Below are 16,561 nucleotides of genomic sequence, written 5' to 3' on the forward strand. Positions count from 1 at the left end.
CCCCCCCTCCCCTCCCCCCCTCCCCCTTTCTCCCCCTCCCCCTTCCCTCCCCTTCCCCCTCTCTCCCCCCTCCCCTACCCCCCTCTCCCCTCCCTCCCTCCCTCCCTCCCTCCCTCCCTCCCCTTCCCTCCCCTCAACCCCCTTTATCCTCCCTCCTCCCTCTCCCTCCCTCCCTCCACCCCCTCCCTCCCTCCCTCCCTCCCTCCCTCCCTCCCTCCCTCCCTCCCTCCCTCCCTCCCTCCCTCCCTCCACCCCCTCCCTCCACCACCTCCCTCCCTCCTCCCTCCCTCCACCCCCTCCCTCCCCCCTCCCACCACCCCCTCCCTCCACCCCCTCCCTCCACCACCTCCCTCCCTCCTCCCTCCCTCCACCCCCTTCCTCCCTCCCTCCACCACCTCCCTCCCTCCACCCCCTCCCTCCCCCCTCCCTCCCTAGGAGATAGGTTTAAACTTTAAAATGTGAATGAATTTAAAAATATAACCGATTTCAATGAAACTTCTTCCATTGGCACCAAAGGGATGACGGTGAGTAAGGTGGGCCTAAAATTGTTGCGCTATCTTGTACCGTTTTGGCTGTAGTTCAGGAACAAACAAACAAACAAATGAGAAAAGTGTTTATGTGCCTGCTATCCAGTCAAATAAAAGACCGTACATGATTACGATCAAGCCATCCGCAGGCACACAGGATAAAGGGTCCAACATTAGGTACAAGCCTGGATAGAGTGGATGTGGAGAGGATGTTTCCACTAGTGGGAGAGTCTAGGACTGAAGGTCACAGCCTCAGAATTAAAGGACGTTCATTTAAGGGCCTGTCCCACTTAGGCGATTTTTTAGGCGATTTTTTAGGCGACTGCCGGCGACTGTCAAAGTCATAGCAGATCGCCAACATTTTATTATACCCTACGACAATGACCACGACAGTGACCACGACAGTGACCACGACAATGACCACGACAGTGACCGCGACAGTGACCACGACAATGACCGCGACAGTGACCGCGACAGTGACCGCGACAGTGACCACGACAGTGACCACAATGACCACGACAGTGACCACAATGACCACGACAGTGACCACGACAGTGACCGCGACAATGACCACGACAGTGACCACGACAGTGACCACGACAGTGACCACGACAATGTCCACGACAGTGACCGCGACAGTGACCGCGACAGTGACCACGACAGTGACCGCGACAATGACCACGACAATGACCACGACAGTGACTGCGACAGTGACCGCGACAGTGACCGCGACAGTGACCGCGACAGTGACCACGACAGTGACCACGACAGTGACCACGACAGTGACCACAATGACCACGACAGTGACCGCGACAATGACCACGACAGTGACCGCGACAGTGACCGTGACAGTGAACGCGACAGTGACCACGACAGTGACCACGACAGTGACCATGACAGTGACCGCGACAGTGACCACAATGACCACGACAGTGACCACGACAGTGACCACAATGACCACAACAGTGACCGCGACAATGACCGCGACAATGACCACGACAGTGACCGCGACAATGACCAGGACAATGACCACGACAGTGACCGCGACAATGACCACGACAATGACCACGACAGTGACTGCGACAATGACCACGACAATGACCACGACAGTGACCACGACAATGCCGAGTCAGGTCGAGATTACACCGTCTTCGGAAACATCGCAAAATTCCCACGCTGTCAATGCTTCTCCGGCGTCCTAATTTTCGCTGAAATCACTGACAAGTCGGTAAGTACTTGAGAGTTTTGAACTATAACATCTTGCCCGGGTTACTTGAAAACCAAGCTTCACGGTAACAAGGCATAAACTGGATTGACTTCCAGTTTACTAATAGCTGTATTAAGAAATTTAATTTTAAACGTGGTTAAATGGATTTTTGTGAAAAGTGTGTGGGCATTCTTTGAAAATGTACGGGAGATGCATATCTGGTTTCTGGGTTGCATATCTGGGTTGGGAGCCCACTTTAAATGTAATGGCTGATGGCCATAAACATCGCAAAAATTCCCACGCTTACCTGACCGTCAAACTGTCACCTCCAATCTACCTGTCAAATGTCCTGACGGTAAATAAATTGGTTAAACACAAGTATTTTATGGTATCTTGAAATGACTTTACTTATTTTAATATTACGTGCTTCTAAATGCATCTGAGACAACCTAGCAAACCTGGGGACAGCGTGCGACAGACAGCGCCCACAATAAGCAACGATACCAGGCGACAAGCCAGCTGTCGGCGAGAAATTTCACTCCGGTTGATTTCTCAGCAACGCGCTGAGATCCGCTATGATTCTTGGAAGACTCCTCACGATCATGCCCATGACACCCCGGCGAACTGTTGGCGACAGCCTAGTCACCGGCAGTCGCCTTAAAATCGCCTAAGTGGGACAGGCCCTTTAGGACGACGATGAGGAGAGATTTTGTTAGTTTAGTTTCGTTTAGAGATACAGTGTGGAAACAGGCCCTTGGGGTCCGTGCAAACTAGAGTTGCCAACTTTCTCACTCCCAAATAAGGGACAAAAGGTGACGTCACCGCACCGCCCGTACGTGACCTCACCCAGCCAGCGGCCACGTGCTCCCAATTCACCAATGGCAGCCGCCCAGGCCAGGAGGCGGGTTGCTGAGCAACCTCTGTTAGGGGGCTCTTGGGCCTCCGGGCCTACACTGTCTGGACCTACAGCAGCCCCTGGGCCTAGAGCGGACTCTGGGCGTACAGTGTCCAGGACTACAATGCCCAGGCCTACAGCGCCCCCCTGGCCTAATACGAGACCAGGGCAGTCCATACGGGACAAACCAATTTAGCCCAATATACGGGATGTCCCGGCTAATACGGGATAGTTGGCCAAACCAGCAATCCCCGAACACACGAGGGACAATTTTCTCATTTACCAAGCCAATTTACTTACATAACTGTACGTCTTTGGTGTGTGGGAGGAAACCGAAGATCTCGGAGAAAACCCACGCAGGTCACGTACAAACTCCGTACAGGCAGCACCCGTAGTTGGGATGGAACCCGGGTCTCCGGCGCTGTGAGGCAGCAACTCTACCACTGCTCCAGTCAGAGGGTGGCGAATCTGTGGAATTCTTTGCCACAGAAGGCTGTGGAGGCCAAGTCAATAGATATTTTTAAGGCAGAGATAGACAGGTTGTTGATTAGTCCGGTTATTAATCGTTATGGGGAGAAGACAGGTGAATGGGGTTAGGAGGGAGAGATAGATCGGCCATGATTGAATGGCGGAGTAGACTTAATGGGCCGAATGGCCTGATTCTGCTCCTATTCTTTATGACCTTATGACCTAATTTAACATTGGGGCCCGATAATGCCTCAGGCCTAGTCCTGCAGAGCAAGGGGTCGTGAGGGAGACACACGCCTGGGGCCGAAACCAACCTCTATTTGTTCTTTCAGAGACGAACGCACGTGTTGATCGACTCTGGAAGGTATGACAGCAGAGAAGACTTCACCGTGGTCATCCAGCCATTTCTGGAGGACATCGAGATGCCGAGAGACAAGGTGACCGCTGATCACTCCTCGCCCAGAGTGCTGTCAACAAAGGGAGCGGTAGTGGCCTTGCTTCTACCTCTCAGGGACTCATAGTGTGGAAACAGGCCCTTCATAGAGTCACAGAGTGATACAGTGTGGAAACAGGCCCTTCATAGAGTCACAGAGTGATACAGTGTGGAAACAGGCCCTTCATAGAGTCACAGAGTGATACAGTGTGGAAACAGGCCCTTCATAGAGTCATAGAGTGATACAGTGTGGAAACAGGCCCTTCAGCCCAACTCGCCCACACCGGCCAACAATGTCCCAGCTACACTAGTCCCACTTGCCCACCTTTGGCCCACATCCCTCCAAACCTGTCCTATCCATGTACCTATCCAACTGTTTCTTAAACGTTGTCTTAGTCCCAGCACCAACCACCTCCTCCGGCAGCTCGTATCATACACCCACCACCCTCTGTGTGAAAACGTTGCCCCTCAGGTTCCTGTTAAATTTGAGGTGGAAGAGTAGCAAAGGGTTTAGTGTTAGTTCAGTTTCATTTATTGTCACATGTACCGGGCAAAGCGTTTGTTGCGTGTTATCCAGTCAGTGTAAAGACAATACATGATTACAATCAAAGCCGTCATAGAAACATAGAAAATAGGTGCAGGAGGAGGCTATTTGGCCCTTCGAGCCAGCACTGCCATTCAATGTGATCATGGCTGATCATCCACAACCCGTGCCTGCCTTCTCCCCATATCCCTTGATTCCACTAGCCCCTAGAGCTCTATCTAACTCTCTTTTAAATTCATCCAGTGAATTGGCCCCCACTGCCCTCTGTGGCAGAGAATTCCACAAATTCACAGTTTTTTCTCACCTCAGTTTTAAATGGCCTCCCCTTTATTCTTAGACTGTGTGGCCCCTGGTTCTGGACTCCCCCAACACTGGGAACATTTTTCCTGCACCTAGCTTGTCCAGTCCTTTTATAATGTTATACGTCTCTATAAGATCCCCTCTCATCCTTCTAAATTCCAGTGAATACAAGCCCAGTCTTTCCAATCTTTCATCCTATGACAGTCCTGCCATCCCGGGGATTAACCTGGTGAACCTACGCTGCACTGCCTCAATAGCAAGGATTTCCTTCCTCAAATTGGGAGACCAAAACTGCTCACAACACTCGAGATGTGATCTCACCAGGGCCCTGTACAACTGCAGAAGGACCTCTTTACTCCTGTACTCAAATCCTCTTGCAATGAAGGCCAACATGCCATTAGCTTTCTTCACTGCCTGCTGTACCTGCATGTTTACTTTCAGTGACTGGTGTTCAGGGACAATAGTGTATAGATACAGAATAAAGGGAATAACATTTAGTACAAGATAAAGTCCATTAAAGTCCAATTAAAATTAGTCCGAGGGTCTCCAATGAAGTGGATGGTAGCTCAAGACTGAGAGGAATCAAAGGGTAATTGATTAATTAATTGAAAGATACAGCATGGCAACAGGCCCCTTCGGTCCATCGAGTCCGTGCCGACCAGCAACCACCCATTCACACTGGTTCTATGTTATCCCACTTTCTCATCCACTCCCTGCACACTAATGGGAATTTATGGAGGGCCAATTAACCTACAAACCCGCACGTCTTTGGGATGTGGGAGGAAACCGGAGCACCCGGAGGAAACCCACGTGGTCACAGGGAGAACGCACAAACTCCACACACACACACAGACAGCGCCTGAAACTAGGATTGAACCTGTGTCTCTGGGGCTGTGAGGCAACGGCTCGACCAGCTGTGTCACTCACCCAGAGAAGTGCCCGATTTTTAGTTTAGTTTAGAGATACAGCGCGGAAACAGGCCTTTCGGCCCACCGGTTCCGCGCCGACCAGCGATCCCCGCACACTAACACTATCCTACACCCACTAGGGACAATTTTTACATTTACCCAGCCAATTAACCTACAAACCTGCACGTCTTTGGAGTGTGGGAGGAAACCGAAGATCTCGGAGAAAACCCACGCAGGCCACGGGGAGAACGTACAAAGTCCGTAGTCAGGATCGAGTCTGGTCGGCATGGACCCGGTGGATTGAAGGGCCTGTTTCCACGCTGTATCTCTAAAGTCTAAAGTCTAAAGAACTGCAGGTGCTGGTTAATACCTTAGATAGATCCAATATGCTCAACAGGTCAGGCACCATCTCTGGAGAACATGGATAGGTGATGTTTCGGGTCAGGACTCTAAGGCAACCACCTCCCTCTTGTCTTCAGCTGTGGGAACCCCCTCATAGAGTCATAGACAGTGATACAGTGTGGAAACAGGCCCTTCAGCCCAACTTGCCCACACCGGCCAACATGTCCCAGCTACACTAGTCCCACCTGCCCGCGTTGGTCCATATCCCTCCAAACCTGTCCTATCCATGTACCTGTCCAACTGTTTCTTAAACGATGGGATAGTCCCAGCCTCAACTACCTCCTCTGGCAGCTTGTTCCATACACCCACCACCCTCTGTGTGGAAAAGGTACTCTTCGTATTCTTATTAAATCTTTTCCCCTTCACCTTGAACCTATGTCCTCTGGTCCTCGATTCCTCTACTCTGGGCAAGAGACTCTGTGCATCTACCCGATCTATTCCTCTCATGATTTTGTACACCTCTACAAGATCTCCCCTCATCCTCCTGCACTCCATGGAATAGAGACCCAGCCTGCTCAACCTCTCCCTGTAGGTATCACAAAGTGCTGGAATAACTCAGCAGGTCAGGCAGCATCTAGGAAAGAAGGAATGGGTGATGTTTTGGGTCTACTTCAGACCCGAAACCTCTCCCTATAGCTCACACCCAGCTGTTGCATGATGTCCTCTCCTCGTTCTGGTGGAGCCCCGTGGTAGCGTTTAATTCTCCCATCCACACTCCACAAGCAAATTGGTTGCCTGCCCCATCCCCTGCCTCCTTAGGGCTTGAAAAGGATAGGCTTCAGTCCGCCATATTGTTTGCCTGTCCTTTAACTAGGGTTGCCAACTGTTTGCCTATCTGGGACACGTTAGAGGCAGGAAACATGTTCCCAATGTTGGGGGAGTCCAGAACCAGGGGCCACAGTTTAAGAATAAGGGGGAGGCCAATTAGAACTGAGATGAGGAAAAACTTTTTCAGTCAGAGAGTTGTGAATCTGTGGAATTCTCTGCCTCAGAAGTAAGTGGAGGCCAATTCTCTGAATGCATTCAAGAGAGAGCTAGATAGAGCTCTTAAGGATAGCGGAGTCAGGGGGTATGGGGAGAAGGCAGGAACGGGGTACTGATTGAGAATGATCAGCCATGATCACATTGAATGGCGGTGCTGGCTCGAAGGGCCGAATGGCCTCCTCCTGCACCTATTGTCTATTGTCTATTGTCTATATCCTTTAACTAGGGTGGTCAATTAAAACTAAGCCAAACTTAAATTAAACTAACAAATTAAAACTTAAAACAAACCAAACTGAACATTTGCCGACATCTTGCCCATTTCCCTCTGAACCATTCCTATCTGTATTCCTATCCAAAGATTCCTTTAATGCTGTTATACTCCCTACGTCAACGGCCTCCTCTGGCAACTCGTTCCATACACCCACCAACTTCTGTGTGAAAACATAGCCCCTCAGATTCCTATTGAATCTCATCATAAACCTATGCTCTATAGTTCTTGATTCCCCTACCCTGGGATAAAATGATAGAGAGAGGGACAGAGGGCCAGCCTGCCCAACATCGCCATGTAGGTTAGACCCTCGAGTCCTAGCAACATCCTCATTAATCTTCTCAGCACACTTTCCAGCTTAATAGCATCTTTCCTAAAGCAGGGAGCCCAAAACTGAACATGATACTTCAAACAGGGCCTCTCCAATGCATCTATCTATGTACAGCATCTATCCAAATATCTTATAATAAAGGTAGACACAAAAGTGCAGGAGTAACTCAGCGGGACAGGCAGCATCTCTGGGGAGAAGGAATGGGTGACGTTTCGGGTTATCTTCTAATAAAGTTATTTTCCTCTCCCCAGAACGGAGTGCCGGATAAATCCTACTTTGCCCCAGACTGCTTTCACTTCAGCGTGAAGTTGCATGCACAGGGAGCACGCGGATTGTGGAATAACATGGTGAGCACTTGCTCGTGAAGCCCTTACCTTGTGTGTGTGAGTGTGGCCATCCCTCTGCACTGATCCCAAGTGTGTCTGTCAGTGTGGCAGAGGAGTGCGCCGGTCAAGTGTGTGTGTGTGTGTGTGTGTGTGTGTGTGTGTGTGTGTGTGTGTGTGTGTGTGTGTGTGTGTGTGTGTGTGTGTGTGTGTGTGTGTGTGTGTGTGTGTGTGTGCGCGCGCACGCGCGTGTTTGTGTGCGTTTGCGTTTGCGTGTGTGTGTGCGTGTGCATGCGTGTGTGTGTGTGTGTGTGTGTGTATGCGTGTGCGTGTGTGCGTGTGTGCGTGTGTGTGTGTGTGCGTGCGTGTGTGCGTGTGCGTGCGTGCGTGTGCGTGTGCGCGTGTGCGTGTGCGTGCGTGTGTGCGTGTGTGCGTGTGTGTGCGTGTGCGTGTGCGTGTGCGTGTGCGTGTCTGTTGCTGGTTTAAACTGAAGATAGACACAGAATGTTGGAGTAACTCAGCGGGACAGGCATCATCTCTGGAGAGAAGGAATGGGAGACGTTTTGGGTCGAGACCCTTCCACAGCTCAAACGGGTTGAATGAGTTGAATTAACCTTTGTGTTGGCATTCCAGCTGGAGCCTTTGGACGGGAAGAACATGAATCAGTCAATTGACCAGCCAATCTCCCTTGCCTGCCCTTCACAGGTACTGTACGCTTCATGTGGACAAGCATTACTCAGTAGACACAGTAACAAAGCAACATTGAAGTCATAGAGTGATACAGTGTGGAAACAGGCCCTTCATAGAGTCACAGAGTGATACAGTGTGGAAACAGGCCCTTCATAGAGTCATAGAGTGATACAGTGTGGAAACAGGCCCTCCGGCGCAACATGCCCACACCGACCAACAATGTCCCAGCTACACTAGTCCCACCTGCCTGTGTTTGGTCCATATCCCTCCATACCTGTCCTATCCATGTACCTGTCCAACTGTTTCTTAAACATTACGATAGTCCCAGCCTCAACTACCTCCTCTGGCAGCTTGTCCCATATACCCACCACCCTCTGTGAAAAAGTTTCCCCTCAGATTCCAATTAAATGTTTCCCCCCCTCACCGTTAGGGCTGCCAACTGTCTTGTATTAGCCGGGACATCCCGAATTCTGGTCTAAATTGGTTGTCCCGTATGGGACCGACCTTGTCCCGTATTAGGCCCGGGGGCCGCTGTAGGCCCCGACACTGTAGGCCCCGACACTGTGGGCCCCGACACTGTAGGCCCGGACACTGTAGGCCCGGACAGTGTAGGCCCCGACACTGTAGGCCTGGACACTGTAGGCCCGGACACTGTAGGCCCCAACACTGTAGGCCCCGACACTGTAGGCCCCAACACTGTAGGCCCCGACACTGTAGGCCCCGACACTGTAGGTCCGGTCACTGTAGGCCCGACACTGTAGGCCCGGACACTGTAGGTCCCGACAGTTTGGGTCCCGACACTGTAGGTTTCTGACATTTTAGCTCCGAACAGTCTAGGTCCAGAGGCCCGGGCGCCGCCTAACGGAGGTTGCGTAGGCCGCCATTTGTGGAGCGGGAGCACGTGGCCGCTGGCTGGGTGAGGTCACGTGGGGCGCAGGGTGGTGACGTCACCTTGTCCCGTATTTGGGAGTGAGATAATTGGCAACCCCTACTCACTTTGAACCTATGTCCTCTGGTCCTCGATTCCCCTGATCTGGGCAAGAGACTCTGTGCATCTACCCGATCTATTCCCCTCATGATTTTTGAACACCTGATGCACCTTACACACCTAGATAAGTGATGTTAGAGTTCTACGTTTTTCATTGTATCAGATTGCATTCAATTTATTACTGTGAGCAGCTGGTAGAGCTCCAAAATAGAAAATACTACACCTAAATACAATTAAAACTCAAGGGCGGTCACGGTGGCGCAGCGGTAGAGTTGCTGCCTCACAGTGCCGGAGACCCGGGTTCCATCCTGACCACGGGTGCTGTCTGTACGGAATTTGTACGTTCTCCCCGTGGCCTGCGTGGGTTTTAGAAACATAGAAACATAGAAAATAGGTGCAGGAGGAGGCCATTCGGCCCTTCGAGCCAGCACCGCCATTCATTGTGATCATGGCTGATCATCCACAATCAGTAACCCGTGCCTGCCTTCTCCCCATATCCCTTGATTCCGCTAGTCCCTAGAGCTCTATCTAACTCTCTCTTTTAAATTCATCCAGTGAATTGGCCTCCACTGCCTTCTGCGGCAGAGAATTCCACAAATTCACAATTCTCTGGGTGAAAAAGTTTTCCCCATCTCTGTCCTAAATGGCCTCCCCTTATGCTTAAATTGTGACCCCTGGTTCTGGACTCCCCCAACATCGGGTACATTTTTCGTGCAATTTAAAAGAGAGTTAGATAGAGCTCTAGGGGCTAGCGGAATCAAGGGATATGGGGAAAAGGCAGGCAGTGCTGAACTACTATCTACCTCTTTAGTGATCCTCGGACTATCCTTGAACGGGCTTTGCTGGCTTTACCTTGCACTAAACGTTATTCCCTTATCATGTATCTACACACGAGTGTTGCCAACTGTCCCGTATTAGCCGGGACATCCCGTATATTGGGCTAAATTGGTTTGTCCCGGACGGGACCGCCCTTGTCCCCTATTAGGCCCAGGGGGCGCTGTAGGCCTGGACACTGTAGGCCCGGATACTGTAGGCCCGGGGGCCGCTTTAGGCCCGGACAGTGTAGGCCCGGACAGTGTAGGGCCAGATAGTGCAGGCCCGGACAGTGTAGGCCCGCACAGTGTAGGCCCGGACAGTGTAGGCCTGGACAGTGTAAGCCCGGACAGTGTAGGCCCGGACAGTGTAGGCCCGGACAGTGTAGGCCCGGACAGTGTAGGCCCGGACAGTGTAGGGCCGGACAGTGTAGGGCTGGACAGTGTAGGCTCGGACAGTGTAGGCCCGGACAGTGTAGGCCCGGACAGTGTAGGCACGGACAGTGTAGGCCCGGACAGTGTAGGTTCGGAGGCCCGGGCGACAACTAACGGAGGTTGTGTAGCAACCCGCCTCCCGGCCCGGGCGACCGTCATTGGTGGAGCGGGAGCACGTGGCCGCTGGCTGGGTGAGGTCACATGGGGCATGGGGCGGTGACGTCACCTTGTCCCTTATTTGGGAGTGAGAATGTTGGCAACCCTCGGTAAAGGTGACGTTTTGGGTGGAGACCCTTCCTTCAGACCGAGCGAAGCAGGGTTTGGAATTCGCCAGCACACTCATCAAGCGTTCTCTCCTTCTACACCAGGAGCAGCCTTACTTGAGAACATACCGGAACAGTAACTACACTTACCCAAACAACTCCGGCCAGACGACTTCAGAGCCCCCCCGGACCACCAAGACCACCGCTGCACCATTGCACAAGGTTGGTGGGAAACCCAGTTTCAATGAGATGCCTAAACAAAGAACCGCAGATGCTAGTTTACACTAAAGATAGATACAAAGTGCTGGAGTAACTCAGCGGCTGAAGCATCACCTCTGTGGAAAAAGGGTGGTGGGCCTTTCTTCAGGTCCCGACCCGAATCGTTACCCATCCTTGTTCTCCAGAGATGCTGCCTGACCCGCTGAGTTACTCCAGCACTCTGTGAAATGTCATGTATCCATGTTCTCCAGATACCCTGGCTAATATGGGACACTTGGCAACCCTAGTGTGTAGATACATGATAAGGGAATAACGTTTAATGGAAGGTAAAGCCAGCAAAGTCCGATCAAGGCAGCATCTCTGGAGAACATGGATGGGTGACGTTTTGGGTCGGGACCCTTCTTCAGACTGATTGTGGTGGGGGGGAGGGGGAGAAGCGGGTTAGAGCCTGGCGAGTGATAGGTGGATGCAGGTGAAGGGGGTTGCTGGGAAGATGGGTGGAGTAAGGCCAGAAATGAATAGGAGACTAAAGACTGTGAGATGAGGAGGTAAATGGTGTGAACTGAAGCCAGAGGACGTGATGTAAGTGGAAGAGAATTGGGGGGTGGGGGTTGGGTGTAGGGGGGTAATGTCCAATGTGTACCTTCGAGATTTACTGACAATTTGAATTAAGATTGCACGTTTCAAGGATAAAACATAGTAGGCGATCATTTTCATCGCCAAAACAACTATCGAATCGTGATAGGCCCGGATAGAGTGGATGTGGAGAGGATGTTTCCACTAGTGGGAGAGTCTAGGACCAGAGGGCACAGCCTCAGAATTAAAGGACGTTCCTTTATGAAGGAGATGGGGAGGAATGTCTTTAGTCAGAGGGTGGTGAATCTGTGGAATTCATTGCCACAGACGGCTGAGGAGGCCGAGTCAGTGGGTGTTTTTAAAGTGGAGATCGACAGGTTCATGATTAGTGCGGGGAGATGGCAGGAGAATGGGGTTAGGAGGGAGAGATAGATCAGCCACGATTGAATGGTGGAGTAGACTTGATGGGCCGAATGGCCTAATTCTGCTCCTGTGACTTATGAATTTATAAACTTATGAAAAGACTATTTCATCTATTCGGTATTTAGTGGGAACTAGACCAAATGGACCCGTTGGGCCCAAACCTCTCCTGCATTGGTGCAGCACCCTCTCCTCCCCCTCCCATCTCCCCACCCTCCCCCCTCCCCACCCCTCCCCCCACCCCCTCCGCCTCCCTCCTCCTCCCCCTCGCCCCCTCCTTCCTCTCCCTCTTCTCACCCCCACCCATCCCCCTCCCCTACCCTCCCCCCACCCCCCTTTCCCTCCCCCCCACTCCATCCCCGTCAACCCCCCTCATCCTCCCTCCCCCCCTCCCTCCCTAGGAGATAGATTTAAACTTTAAAATGTGAATAACTTTAAAAATATAACACCGATTTCAATGAAACGTCTTCCATTGGCACCAAAGGGACAACGGTGAGTAAGGTGGGCCTAAAATTGTCGCACTATCGTGTACCGTTTTGGCTGTAGTTCAGGAACAAACAAACAAACAAACAAATAAACGAGAGTTTTAGTTTATAGATAAAGATACAAAAAGAGCTAATTTTTCTTTTCTGTTTCCAGACATCCACAACACAAGTGCCCATGCAAACAACTTCATCTATCATCAGAACCACGGGAGAAAATAAGCAGGTCAGTAGGAAAACTGCTAATTGTGGAAGAGGACATAGTGCCGGGTAATTTGACTCATGATCTTTTCTTTAATCGTTCCCCTAAATTCATAACTGATAGGGAGCAGAATTAGGCCATTCGGCCCATCGAGCCCACTCCGCCATTCAATCCTGGCTGATCTATCTCTCCCTCCTAGCCCCATTCTCCTGCCTTCTCCCCATAACCCCTGACACCCGCACTAATCAAGAACCCGTCGATCTCCGCTTTTAAAATACCCAATGCCATCTGTGGCAATGAATTCACCACCCTCTGAAGAGATTCCTCCTCATCTCCTTTCTAAAGGAACGTCCTTTAATTCTGAGGCTGTGCCCTCTGGTCCTAGACTCTCCCACTAGTGGAAACATCCTCCCCTCATCCACTCTATCCAGGCCCATCACGATTCAGTAATGGTTTTGGAGATGAAAATGATTATTTTCCATGCTTTATCCTTGAAGCCAGCCTTAAAAATATCCATTGACTTGGCCTCCACAGCCTTCTGTGGCAATAGGGGTTGCCAACTTTCTCACTCCCAAATAAGGGACAAAAGGTGACGTCACCGCCCCGCGCCCCACGTGACCTCACCTTGGATGGGTGGCCAGGGTTTGCTGTAACTGATACGTACGGAACTAATCACTCATGTTGAAGGGGGCGGGACAAAGGAAGGATATAGGTGGAGACAGGAAGATAGGGGGAGATCTGGGAAGGAGGAGGGGAAGAGAGGGACAGAGGAACTATCTAAAGTTGGAGAAGTCAATGTTCATACCACTGGGCTGCAAGCTGCCCAGGCGAAATATGAGGTGCTGTTCCTCCAATTTGTGCTGGGCCTCACTATGGCACTGGAGGAGGCCCATGGCAGAAAGGTCAGACATGGAATGGGAGGGGGAGTTGAAGTGCTCGGCCACCGGGAGATCAGATTGGTTAACGCGGACCGAGCGCAGGTGTTGAGCGAAGCTCAGATGCCTGATCTCCCGGTGGCCGAGCACTTCAACTCCCCCTGTATCTCTAAACTAAACTAAACTAAGTCCCAGTTTGTACCTTCTCCCTGTGACCACGTGGGTTCCCTCCGGGTGCTCCGGTTTCATCCCACATCCTAAAGACTTTGCGGGTTTGTTGATGATTAGTCTTTGTTAACTGCCTCTAATGTGCTGGGAGTGGAAGCAGAAGTAGGATAACATCGAACCTAGTGTGAGCGGGTGATTGATGGTCGGCGTGGACTTAGTGGGCCAAATGGAATAATCAATAAATCAATTCCAGTCAGCTTTTGTAGAATTTTGAGGAGCGAAGGGGAGATATTCTTTCACCAGGACACAGAGTGCTGGAGTAACTCAGCGGGTCAGGCAGCATCTCTGGGGAACAGGGGTAGATGACGTTTCGGGTCGGGACCCTTCTTCAGACTAATTGTGTGGGGGGGGGGGGTTGTGGGGTGGGACGGAGGGAAGAAAGCAGAATGAAACGAGAGGCAAGACAAAGCGTGACACGCAGAAGTTTGGAACATGCGAGGGAGTACTTGAGAGGCAGATGGTCGGGACAAAGGCCAGAGATAAGACCAGAAGGTGTGAGACAGTTAGATGAAGAGTTGCGAATTGTGAAACCCGAGGAAGGAATTTAGTTTAGAGATACAGCGCGGAAACAGGCCCTTCGGCCCACTGGGTCCGTGCCAACCAGCGATCCCCGCACACTAACACTATCCTACACCACTAGGGACAATTTTTACATTTACCAAGTCAATTAATCTCCAAACCTGCACGTCTTTGGAGTGTGGGAGGAAACCGAAGATCTCGGAGAAAACCCACGCAAGTCACGGGGAGAACGTACAAACTCCGTACAGACAGCACCCGTAGTCGGGATGGAACCCGGGATGGAACAGCCTTGCATTCGCTGTAAGGCGGCAACTCTACCGCCGCGCCACTGTGACCGCCCAAATTTAAGGGGGGAGGGGGGGGGGGTGACTGAAATAGGTACTAGTCCAGATAGGGCATAGGAGATGGGGATGCCAGGTATGGAGGAGAAAGGGAAGGGGGAAGTATTCTCTCCCTGGGCACGTGGGGTATGGGGAGAAGGCAGGAATGGGGTACTGATTGAGAATGATCAGCCATGATCACATTGAATGGCGGTGCTGGCTCGAAGGGCCGAATGGCCTCCTCCTGCACCTATTGTCTATTGTCTATTGTGAGAATGAATTTTAAATGTGATCCTCATTGGCAGATCTTCGGCAGTGAGCTGGATTGCAAAGACAGGACACCATCACAAATCATGCCAAACTCAGGTAAGTTACAGTTTAGTTTATTGTCACGTGTACAGAGGTGCAGTGAAAAGCTTTTGTTGCGTGCCAACCAGTCAGCGGAAAGACAATACATGATTACAATCGGGCTGTCCACAGTGTACAGATACATGACACAGGGAATAACGTTTAGTGCAAGGTAAAGCCAGCAAAGTCCGATCAAGGAGAGTCCGATTGTCGTTCAGGACCATTCTCTGCCTCTGGTAGAATACTAAGCAGAAGAATATTTAATATTTAACTGTCCTCCCACTCCCATTATAGAGTCACAGAGTGATACAGTGTGGAAACAGGCCCTTCATAGAGTCACAGAGTGATACAGTTTGGAAACAGGCCCTTCATAGAGTCACAGAGTGATACAGTGTGGAAACAGGCCCTTCAGCCCAACTCGCCCACACCAGCCAACAATGTCCCAGCTACCCTAGCCCCACCTGCCCGCGTTTGGTGCATATCCCTCCAAACCAGTCCTATCCATGTACCTGTCCAACTGTTCCTTATGCGTTGGGATAGTCCCAGCCTCACCGTCGACCCAGCGGTCACGGTTGGGCAGCGGTAGAGTTGCCGCCTTACAGCGAATGCAGCGCTGGAGACCCGGGTTCCATCCCGACTACGGGCGTCGTCTGTACGGAGTTTGTACGTTCCCCCCATGACCTGCGTGGGTTTTCTCAGAGATCTTCGGTTTCCTCCCACACTCCAAAGACGTGCAGGTTTGTAGGTTAATTGGCTTGGTAAATGTAAAACAAAAATTGTCCCTAGTGTGTGTAGGACAGTGTTAGTGTGCGGGGATCGCTGGTCGGCGCGGACCCGGTGGGCCGAAAGGGCCTGTTTCCGCGCTGTATCTCTAAACTAAACTAGACTCCTCTGGCAGCTTGTTCCATACACCCACCACCCTCTGTGTGAAAAAGTTACCCCTCAGATTCCTATTAAATCTTTTCCCCTTCACCTTGAACCTGCGTCCTCTGGTCCTCGATTCCCCTCAATGATGTTTCTTCCTTGTGTGCAGATGACTCCTTGGATGGGTGGCCAGGGTTTGCTGTAACTGATACGTACGGAACTAATCACTCATGTTGAAGGGGGCGGGACAAAGGAAGGATATAGGTGGAGACAGGAAGATAGAGGGAGATCTGGGAAGGAGGAGGGGAAGAGAGGGACAGAGGAACTATCTAAAGTTGGAGAAGTGAATGTTCATACCGCTGGGCTACAAGCTGCCCAAGCGAAATATGAGGTGCTGTTCCTCCAATTTCCGGTGGGCCTCACTATGGCACTGGAGGAGGCCCATGACAGAAAGGTCAGACTGGGAGTGGGAGGGGGAGATGAAGTGCTCGGCCACCGGGAGATCAGGCATCTGAGCTTCGCTCAACACCTGCGCTCGGTCCGCGTTAACCAATCTGATCTCCCAGTGGCTGAGCACTTCAACTCCCCCTCCCATTCCCAGTCTGACCTTTCTGCCATGGGCCTCCTCCAGTCCCATAGTGAAGCTCAGCACAAATTGGAGGAACAGCACCTCATATTTCGCCTGGGCAGCTTGCAGCCCAGCGGTATGAACATTGACTTCTCCAACTTT

At 51.5% G+C, this 16,561-nt stretch overlaps 1 protein-coding gene across 1 annotated transcript in view; it reads left to right on the forward strand.

Annotated features, from left to right (window-relative positions):
• The window catches only part of LOC144593825 (phospholipase B1, membrane-associated-like), a 171,067-nt gene that overhangs the window by 90,011 nt on the left and 64,495 nt on the right, over positions 1–16,561 (forward strand). Inside the window, exons 26-31 of the mRNA XM_078399942.1 lie at positions 3,430–3,534; positions 7,519–7,614; positions 8,224–8,295; positions 10,884–11,000; positions 12,633–12,701; positions 14,925–14,985. Coding sequence (XP_078256068.1) covers positions 3,430–3,534; positions 7,519–7,614; positions 8,224–8,295; positions 10,884–11,000; positions 12,633–12,701; positions 14,925–14,985 — 520 coding nt within the window. The remainder of the gene's footprint in view (positions 1–3,429; positions 3,535–7,518; positions 7,615–8,223; positions 8,296–10,883; positions 11,001–12,632; positions 12,702–14,924; positions 14,986–16,561) is intronic.

Source organism: Rhinoraja longicauda, chromosome 5 (genome assembly GCF_053455715.1).
Source record: "Rhinoraja longicauda isolate Sanriku21f chromosome 5, sRhiLon1.1, whole genome shotgun sequence".
NCBI classification, from domain to species: domain Eukaryota; kingdom Metazoa; phylum Chordata; class Chondrichthyes; order Rajiformes; family Arhynchobatidae; genus Rhinoraja; species Rhinoraja longicauda.